The 9,151-nt window shown below is 43.7% G+C and overlaps 2 protein-coding genes across 3 annotated transcripts; one reads left to right on the top strand and one right to left on the bottom strand.

Moving 5' to 3' along the window:
* The first annotated feature begins 980 nt into the window (after positions 1-980).
* LOC136516967 (protein disulfide isomerase-like 2-1) lies at positions 981-4,930 on the top strand. The gene is made up of 11 exons (XM_066510483.1): positions 981-1,199; positions 2,262-2,346; positions 2,517-2,614; positions 2,694-2,749; positions 3,209-3,326; positions 3,421-3,448; positions 3,541-3,632; positions 3,895-4,051; positions 4,131-4,255; positions 4,374-4,473; positions 4,561-4,930. Exons 1-11 carry the CDS (start codon positions 1,027-1,029, stop codon positions 4,627-4,629), a joined length of 1,101 nt encoding a protein of 366 aa, XP_066366580.1. The 5' UTR covers positions 981-1,026; the 3' UTR covers positions 4,630-4,930.
* Positions 4,931-5,252: 322 nt separating this feature from the next.
* On the bottom strand, positions 5,253-8,204 carry LOC136516968 (uncharacterized). 2 transcript variants are annotated; one of them, XM_066510485.1, is made up of 3 exons: positions 7,962-8,204; positions 7,297-7,370; positions 5,253-6,059 (listed from the first exon to the last, which is right to left on the bottom strand). In XM_066510485.1, exons 1-3 carry the CDS (start codon positions 8,100-8,102, stop codon positions 5,417-5,419), a joined length of 858 nt encoding a protein of 285 aa, XP_066366582.1. In that variant the 5' UTR covers positions 8,103-8,204; the 3' UTR covers positions 5,253-5,416. The 2 variants fall into 2 exon arrangements, with proteins under 2 accessions (XP_066366582.1, XP_066366581.1); XM_066510484.1 differs by having other exon boundaries at positions 7,273-7,370.
* Positions 8,205-9,151: the final 947 nt, after the last annotated feature.

Genomic DNA, 9,151 nt, shown 5'->3' on the forward strand with positions numbered 1-9,151 from the left:
GTTCCAAATTCCAATCCAATAGGAGTACTACAGTTTTTGTGAATTCGTGCTGGAGTGCTGGCGTAGAAGAAACGGATCATCGGAGCCTACAGGAAATGCATTTCACGTGCCCCGGGCCCGAACTTTTTACTATTTGACCCTTTTTTCGAAAGTTTATCTCAAATAGACCCCTGACGGAAACAATTTCAGAAATGGACCCTTGGCTCGACGCCAGAGTGACTGGCGCCGAGGTCCTGGGCATGGGAAAATGGCCTGCCAGGGGCTCGGCGCCAGAGTGACTGGCGCCGAGCTTGGCGCCAGAGTGACTGGCGCCGAGCTCGGCGCCAGTCTGAATGGCGCCGAGCCACCTGCATTTAACTCAGCCTGCACTTCTTCTCCGAGCGTTCTTCCTCTTATTTCTCCTCCGTCTTGGGTTTTTTTCTCGCCACTTCACCCTACCTCACAATCACCGGCAACTTAGAATTTTGGCTAAGTCCCTAAATTTACCGTGAGATGGATATATAAAATTTTGGCTAAGTCTTTAAATTTACCAAACGTATGGTTAGCAAGCAGAACAGAAGAGTCGATTGGGTCGATTGATGCGCGAGCAGAACAGAAGGGTTGACCTTGCCCTTTGGAGGCCTACGTTTGGTGAGGCCGATGGTTAGCAAGCACATCAGCCAAAAGTCAGCTCGGGAAGAAGTACAGGCTGGATTAAATACAGGTGTCTCGGCGTCATTCACTATGACGCCGAGCCCCTGGCAGGCCATTTTCCCGTGCCCAGGACCTCGGCGCCAGTGACCGTGGCACCGAGCTCGGCGCCAGTCACTCTGGCGCCGAGCCAAGAGTCCATTTCTGGAATTGTTTCCGCCAGGAATCTATTTGAGAGAAACTTTCAAAAAAAAAAAGGGCCAAATAGTAAAAAATTCGGACCCCGGGCCCACTTTCTTCTAATTCTAATCTCCCTTTATATAATAACCAAGTAACTGTACTATTAATCGGCTTCACTTCTCTCCCGATTTTTCATTCGAGCTCGCAGGTCGCATCATGGCGTCCCCTCAGATCTCCCGCAGAGCCCTGGGCCTCCTGCTCCTCCTCGCCGCCGCGGCCGCGGTCGTCTCGCCGGCCACCGCCGACGAGGTGGTGGCCCTGACGGAAGCCGACTTCGAGAAGGAGGTCGGCCAGGACCGCGGCGCCCTCGTCGAGTTCTACGCGCCATGGTTCGCCCCCCTCTCCCCTCCTCTCTCTATCTCGTTGTCGGGCCGGATCCGTGGTTCGTTGGGTCTGGGACAGAGCCGAGATGCTGGAATGTGTCGGGCCGGTGTTACAGTACATCCTTTGGAAATTGCTGTGCTCGTCCTTACTCGAGTCTGTAGCATGTTTTTTAGCTATGAATCCGTGCCAACTTGACAATTGAGTTGACCAGTTCGGATTCTCGGGCGAGATGGATCGGGTAGCCATTGCTCTACGGGAGCCAGAAAGCCTGGATCCTTCGGTTGCGTGTGTTCGTGCTTCTCGTAGCTAAGTAGCAGGCTAGTAGTTCTATGTGTTTCAGATCCTTGTTGCCAAATGGGATTGAGATCCCAAACGTTTGCGTAGTGGTTATGGGCGAGTCCTACACCGAGACTCACGGGATCTGATCCTGTAACCAATTCGTATCAATCGATTGTTTTTCTCTGTGGCTGTAGTCTGCCTAGTGCTTTGGCTCATTAGTAGATGCTCATGAGAGCGGGGAACGTCTTACTGCTAGAAGGATCTTCAGTGCTTGATTGTAGAAAGGGAAGGGTCAAATCTTATGTTGTGCTGTGCTCATGATCACTTGCTGGTAGTTCATGAAGCACTGGATATTTTGTTTCATTGCGTTAGTGAGTACAACATCCACTTTAAGGTGATCTAAAACTGTTATTCAATCTGATGAAAATGAATCACATGGATTATTTAAATGCCTTTTATTAGGCATATAAATCAGAACTCAGGATGTGGTTCTGTTATACTTGGGTAGTTCTTCTGGAACTCAATTGTCTGAATTCCATTTGTTAACAAAAGTTTTCAGCAAGTGATAGTGTTGCCAACCAGATGAGTGTTTCAAATAAGTAATATTTGATTGAAATATTCTAGAGTATACTGTAATCTGTAGAATCAATCACTTAAAATCATGTCTTCTTTTGCAATCTCTTGGTTCTGTGAGCACAACTCACTTATCTGGAAATCTTTCTATGACCATTTGTTTTTAGTGATCTTTTCATCAGATACTGCTTTTCTGACCATCTTCTGTTTCTTAGGTGCGGCCACTGCAAAAAGCTTGCCCCCGAGTATGAAAAACTTGGCGCAAGCTTCAAGAAGGCTAAATCTGTATTAATAGCAAAGGTACGTCTCATCATGTTTAGTCTCCCTAGTGGAAAGTTGATATTGCAACAGGTTTCATCATTTACATCCCAGGATTTTCTATGTTATCAAAACTTGTTTTTGAATATCTAATTACTTTTTTTTTGCTACAATGAATTGACTGTTTTTCTTCTTTGTATCTACTACCTAAGGTTGACTGCGATGAGCACAAGAGTTTGTGCAGCAAGTATGGAGTTTCTGGGTACCCCACAATTCAATGGTTCCCCAAAGGTTCCTTGGAGCCAAAGAAGTGAGAGTGCATAACTTCTGTTTTGTACTTTCCAGGATTTTTTTACTGTGATAATAATGTTAAATCTACTCTTGTGCAGTTATGAGGGTGAACGTTCTGTGGAAGCCCTTGCAGAATTTGTTAACAGTGAAGCAGGTAGGCCTCACCTGTTGCTAAGAACAGTTCTCAACCATGTTGTGTTGTTTTCTAATTATCAAATTGGTGGACAATGAAGCATATATTTTACACTTATCACAGTAGGGGCTTCCCCTAGTGTTATTCTTTCAAAAGAAACAAACAGGTTATTTGTAAAAGCACTAAATCTTGAGCAATGAACATCAAGTGAAATTACCAACATGTGCTATTTACTGCCATCCTTCGGCCCCTTTGATACTTATTATAGATGCTGTTAGTCATATTCATATATTTTTTTTTCTATTCTGAAGTTTATTACTTTAATTATGGATAAGCCCCTAAGCCATTTGCTATCATGCAAAATCTCTTCTAGTTAATTATGTTTACGCACATGATGGCATCTTTATTTTGATCGAAGTCCTATCAAGTGCTACTTGTTGAAGAATCTACTACTGTCAACTAATTTGCACATTGTTCTAGGTACCAATGTCAAGATAGCTGCCATTCCTTCAAGCGTCGTGGTTCTGACTCCAGAGACCTTTGACTCAATTGTCCTTGATGAAACCAAAGATGTTCTTGTTGAGTTCTATGCCCCATGGTTGGTTATCGTGTTCAACTTATGTCCAACTAAGTTCTTTTCATCACACTACTTCACTGAAATTTAATTCCATTGATGGCCCTTCTGTTTACAGGTGTGGTCACTGCAAGCATCTTGCTCCGGTTAGTAGAGAGTATTAGCTTGAAAATTTCCAAATAATTGCAGCAGATCTTCAATTTTTAGTGGACTGAACATATACTTGTACTTGATTTAGGTTTATGAGAAGCTGGCTTCAGTTTTCAAGCAGGACGATGGTGTTGTGATCGCCAATCTTGATGCTGACAAGCACACTGACTTGGCTGAGAAGTATGGATTCTGACTAGTCTATTTCAGTGGTTGTTATGTACATTAGCTTTCTGTCTTTAGTTTAACATGGTTGGATTTTTCATCTTATACTGTGATTGTGATGGAATTTTTTTTGTGAGGAAATACGAAAGTGGTTCTTTTATAATTTGACAGGCTGTTTAGGATAACACAACCTATGACTGAATTTATAACAAGTTTTGCTACGTCTGTCCTTTCTTCCATGATCAAGGCAGAATTTTAATAATATATGTCACCTTTGCAGGTATGGTGTTTCTGGTTTCCCCACATTGAAGTTCTTCCCTAAGGGAAACAAAGCTGGTGAAGATTATGATGGTGGCCGGGACTTGGATGACTTTGTCAAGTTTATTAATGAGAAGTGTGGCACCAGCCGGGATTCAAAGGGCCAACTGAATTCAGAGGTTGGTTAAAATTAAGCAAATTCACTTTGGAATGAAGTTGATGAATTCTGAATCTGATGCATTCTGTTCACTTCTGTAGGCTGGGCTTGTGGCAAGCTTGAATCCTCTTGTGAAAGAGTTTCTCAATGCTGCTGATGACAAACGGAAGGAAGTCCTCTCTAAAATAGAAGAGGATGTTGCTAAGCTCAGCGGTTCTGCTGCCAAGTACTTTCTTCCACCTTCCCCTCCAGCATGTTTGCAGGCTACTTAATTGGTCTAACATTTTTATGTTGGTAATACCATTGTCAAATTACTAGTATTAACTATTTTGCTTCTAAACCAGGCACGGAAAGATATATGTGACAGCTGCAAAGAAGATTATGGACAAGGGCTCTGACTACACTAAGAAGGAGACTGAGAGGCTTCACCGCTTGCTGGAGAAGGTGTGCATATAAGTTTCCACCCCCCATTCGATCTGTCCACTATATTACTAATTCAGAAGCTAATTTCCATATTTCATCGTATTGCAGTCGATCAGTCCTTCCAAAGCTGATGAGTTTATCATTAAGAAGAACATTCTTTCGACATTCTCTTCTTGAAGGTGATGACCCACAGCCACGGCCTGCCAGTGACTTGAGCTGATAGCACAACCACCACTTGTGAGGAAAGGAAAACAGAAGAAATCGGATGATGAGAGAGGTGATAGTGAGAGAGTCCAGTAGTGGCAGAGCTAGTTCACGCACGTAGACCCCTTTTGTCTTTTCTGGTTCCAGGGATTGACTTCGTACTCACAGTTTACTTCACACACAAGGTTTATGTAGCCATCCTGTGATGATAGCCCATACTTTGTTTTTGATCCAATAAATTAGTTATGCAGCTTCTGCAAGTTATTTGCCCTAATGTAATCTGGTGAAAGGTGAAATCTTGATGCATCTTATTTGGATTGGTCACTCTGTTAGCTGGCAACATGGGAATTACCTTAGTTGTTGGCCAGAGGGTCACTCATGTGCTTGTGATGCCAGTTGCGGTTGTTCTGAAAAAACAATTAGTCAATGTGCTTATTCACAATACTTAAGGTCCCATTCGCATCACCGGAATTAGTTTTTGCCAGTTTCTGCGAGAACAAATTTCCTGTTTGCTACTTGAGTTGCATTACAAGGACTAATGTGCCATTTCAAACAATTTTGTCGGTGAGCTTACATACAATCTGATGGCATTGCAACACTCCAAAAGTTAATTTCACTCAAATATTACAATGTCGCTATTCAGAACGCTGATGCTCAAACCACGGACAACAGTAGATAAGACAACATCAAAACTACAACAAAGTTAAGCAGAGCTATAATCCAAAAAATTAATGTGAAAGTGATACAGCATGTTCCTGTGCTATGTATTTTTGTCCATACGGGTATCAAATTTACTATGGCTCTTATCTTCTTGCTTAAATTTTAGGTCACTTGGACAATCATCTGATGTGCAGTTGATGTAATCTATCTCATGCTCTGGTCGACCAAAATCATGGTCAGGTCGCTGGTACGTGATTTCGTCAACGATTGACTTATTGCAAGATGATGATCTTTCTGTCCTTTCCAAATCCTCTAGATGTTCATGCTCATGTTCATCTTCATGCTCATGTACATGTTCTTGTCCTTGTCTCATGCCAAATGATAGGTCGTACGAATGGGGTCCCTGCACCCTCATTTGCACTGACCTCAGTAGTGCTGTTCGCCTCAAATCTGCCCCATGGCACATGTCATTCGGTGAGGATGGGAACCGGCCTTCATTATCGGAGCCACGCCGAGCATGAGAGCAGACTACTGATGAAAGGGAGCAGCTTGGGAGAGGGTATGGGTTTGAAGGTAACAAAGGAGATTGTGGTCTCTGGTGTCGGTGAGGAGATGACATTGGACTAGTTGAAGGGCTGATCATCACATCATGATGATTCCCACTGGGGTTTAATTGTGTGTCATAGCACCGGTAATCATCCGAGTCTTCTGACATTGGCGAGTATTGGGATAATATCTCATCCCTGAAAGGAGGCAAGTATGATCATTCAGTATGAAATTCATATCATCAATGCATCACAATATAATTGCTGAGAAGTAGAAGTACCAAATCAACAGTTACTTTCAAAAAGTACCAAATCAACAGAAGTAAAACCCACAAAAAACAAGATGATCTCTCAGTGTATTTTTATGCTTCCTGACCACAGTTCCCACATGGTAGCCAACTACCAACAAAGTGTGACGGACATCAACGTTCGTAGCCACATGCACCATTCAAGTACTAACATTAACTACATATCGATAACTTGACATGATCTGGAACATTAAAGAGACCTATTATGTTTAAAATATGTTCAATACTTAATTGCTTACATGTGAGTCCAACCACTGGAGCAATTATGTGTGAGCGATAACAATTTCCAGAATTTCCAGATTTACTAACATAGAGAGAGAATATTTTCTGTAAATGCATAGTGGAAACCATGCATACATGTTCCATTATAGCATGTAACTTAGTATGAAATAAGTAAAAGTATGAAGAATCAACTATTGATTTTAGAAGATACTAAGTTGCAGTGGTGTGCGGCTACATCGCAAACATGTGCCAGTTAATTCGAGGCAGAAATGAGATGGAAATGGCAATTGAATCTGACAACAAACTAGCATCCATGCTACAAAGGCTATTCTAGAATTATATTCAGAAGCAATTGCACTAAAGCCTTCTCTAACAACAATTTTGTTGCTTGCTAACTGTATCAAAAACAAAAGCCAGATTTCTTGACTTGCACAAATATTTCCTGTTACCTAAATTCTCAGCTAATGAACAGGCTTTCTCCAATTTGTTTTAGGAAAACAGGGAAATTGGGGTGCCTACATATTTACAAATGCATGATATGGAATTGGATGAGAGTGAAGGATCATGCATTTCAGGGGAAGATGGATTAGCAACTTAAAACAAATGGAACACTAACACTGTTTGTCTCATCTGTCATCTCACAACTAGTCTGAACCATCAATTTTGAAAGATTCATTTCTGGAGAAACAATTTTGTTGAATAACACTAAGATTAATGGGCGACATTGTGAGATTGAGTATTGCAATTTATTCTCATCTTGTCAGTCTCAAGTTTCAAGCCTACTGCTTGACAATACCGCAATGCACGATGGGGTATGCATACGTAAACAATCATAGATAAATTGTTTGTAGTTAACGCAGACGACATGAGAGCACAATGACCTGAAGCAGGAAGCAGTCTCTGACCTTGCAGGGGACTCCATGATGTTGTCAGGCAGTGAATCCCCGACAGACAGTCCATTCAGACTGGACGCCATTATCTGCAAATGTTAGCCTATCATCAACAAACAACACACAGGGAGCGGGAGGATAGATAATCAAAACATCTGAAGGTGAAATGTCAGCTATTCTGATTTGGAGAGGAGAAATGATGGTACAGAGCAATGTGCGGCTCCGGAACTACCAAATCACCAAGTTTCCCCAAGGAATTGGAGGGGAGAAAAACAGTACCGGTTTCACAGAGCAGGGGCTGAAAAGTAACCCAACATTCCACACAGAGTCCAAAACTAGGTTTCAACAGCACCCAACGTTGGGGCCAAAGAAACACAAATCCAAACAAAAGCAGAAGACTAAAGCAGCAATTGGCCGCAAACAGTCAAATCAACCCGGACCTCCACCCAGGAACCATCCAATTCGAGGAATTAACACCCAAACCCTGGAGCCCAGATTGAGAAGCAGAGCAACACAATCGATTCGAGACTGGCAACGGCTGTATCCGATGAATTGGCCAAGGAACCACCCGGAACCCGCACTCCCTTTCCGCACACTCTCGGTGCCCAGCACGAGAAGCAACCACCCAGACCGAAACGAGAGGGAACGCAGAGGAGCAGGGCGTGGGATGGGCGACGGACCTCGCTGAGGTACCGCTTGTGCGAGTGGAGATTGTCCACGTACACGTCCTCCTCCGGGTCCCGCCCGCGCTTCCCGCCGCCGCTTCCGCTGCCGCCGGAGGACGGCGGAGACATCGCCGCCTCGCCGCTTCCGCCCGCCATTCACCGGCGCCAAATCACGGGGCCACCAGCAGCCAGCGGGAGAGATGGGGAAAGAGGAAGGGGAAGTGACAGCACACACACGAGAGGCCACTAAAATTTTGTTGGAAGCACGAGTGCATGCCCACGATAATATTTTATTTATTGATTTATTATTAACGTAGGAGTATGACACAATCCTTCCAATAGTATCGTGTCAAGGTTTCATAGGAAAACTAATTGTTGGGTGATATTGTGATAAAATGCTGTACGAGATTGGCTGAAACGCCATGGAATGAAACTAGAAGCTCTCAATATAATTTTGTTGCAGTTTGATTCGCTTGAAAACAGTACCAGCTAGTTTTATTAAGTAAACTCTATTTGGCGACCGGTCAATGCCGTCGAAATTAGTGAGGGAGGGAGGGAGTGGCTAGCGTTGAGGTCGCCGTCGGTGGGGGCGGTGGGGTTAGGGTTTCAGGGTACGGATTTAGGGTTTTTAGGGTACATCCATTATTGACAACCTTAGAAAGGGGAGGGGTGATGATGGGGCGAGGGGCAGCGAGCGAGGCAGCAGGGCATCATCGAGTGAGCATGGAAGACAACTGGTTGGGAAGAGCTCGTGGCGAGGCGACCGGCCATTCTTCCTCCTTCAGTTGAGATTAGTGGAGGAAGGCAGGGGTGGGGCGGGCAGGCGCGACAAAGACGACGGGGCAAGGAAGACGACGGGTCACATGCTCTCGTAAACCATGACCCATTGCACATTAACCTCCTCCATTTTATTAAGGCGAAACACATTCTCCCTCTTCTCTTAATTTCTTTACCACCTCGCTATTTTTCACTGTTGTGTTGCTATATCAAATGTGTGTGAAACTTACTTTTCGTAAGAAGTTTGACGATAGAACATGAGTACATGACAACCTGCAGCAAGAATGTAATTCAACGGGTGCAAATTGGGCAGGGTTTCTTTCCTCATTAGCTCGCAAAAAATGCCCACATGGTAGTTTGTACATCTGTTTTGTCCCCTTCATTTATCATGGCCATTACCGTCAGAGGTAAGTGTAGGCTGTTACAAT

The sequence above is a fragment of the Miscanthus floridulus genome, chromosome 17, assembly GCF_019320115.1.
Source record: "Miscanthus floridulus cultivar M001 chromosome 17, ASM1932011v1, whole genome shotgun sequence".
Lineage (NCBI taxonomy): Eukaryota > Viridiplantae > Streptophyta > Magnoliopsida > Poales > Poaceae > Miscanthus > Miscanthus floridulus.

Bases quoted from the DNA above. Each gene is read 5' to 3' on its own strand.
- LOC136516967 (XM_066510483.1), top strand. From the start codon at position 1,027: ATGGCGTCCCCTCAGATCTCCCGCAGAGCCCTGGGCCTCCTGCTCCTC. The intron at 3,449-3,540 runs GTTAGTAGAGAG...TACTTGATTTAG, and splicing joins ACTGCAAGCATCTTGCTCCG to GTTTATGAGAAGCTGGCTTC. The intron at 4,256-4,373 runs GTACTTTCTTCC...CTTCTAAACCAG, and splicing joins CTCAGCGGTTCTGCTGCCAA to GCACGGAAAGATATATGTGA.
- LOC136516968 (XM_066510484.1), bottom strand. From the start codon at position 8,102: ATGGCGGGCGGAAGCGGCGAGGCGGCGATGTCTCCGCCGTCCTCCGGC. The intron at 7,371-7,961 runs GTCCGTCGCCCA...TAACATTTGCAG, and splicing joins ACAAGCGGTACCTCAGCGAG to ATAATGGCGTCCAGTCTGAA. The intron at 6,060-7,272 runs GTCATTGTGCTC...GCCTCCTTTCAG, and splicing joins GAGACTGCTTCCTGCTTCAG to GGATGAGATATTATCCCAAT.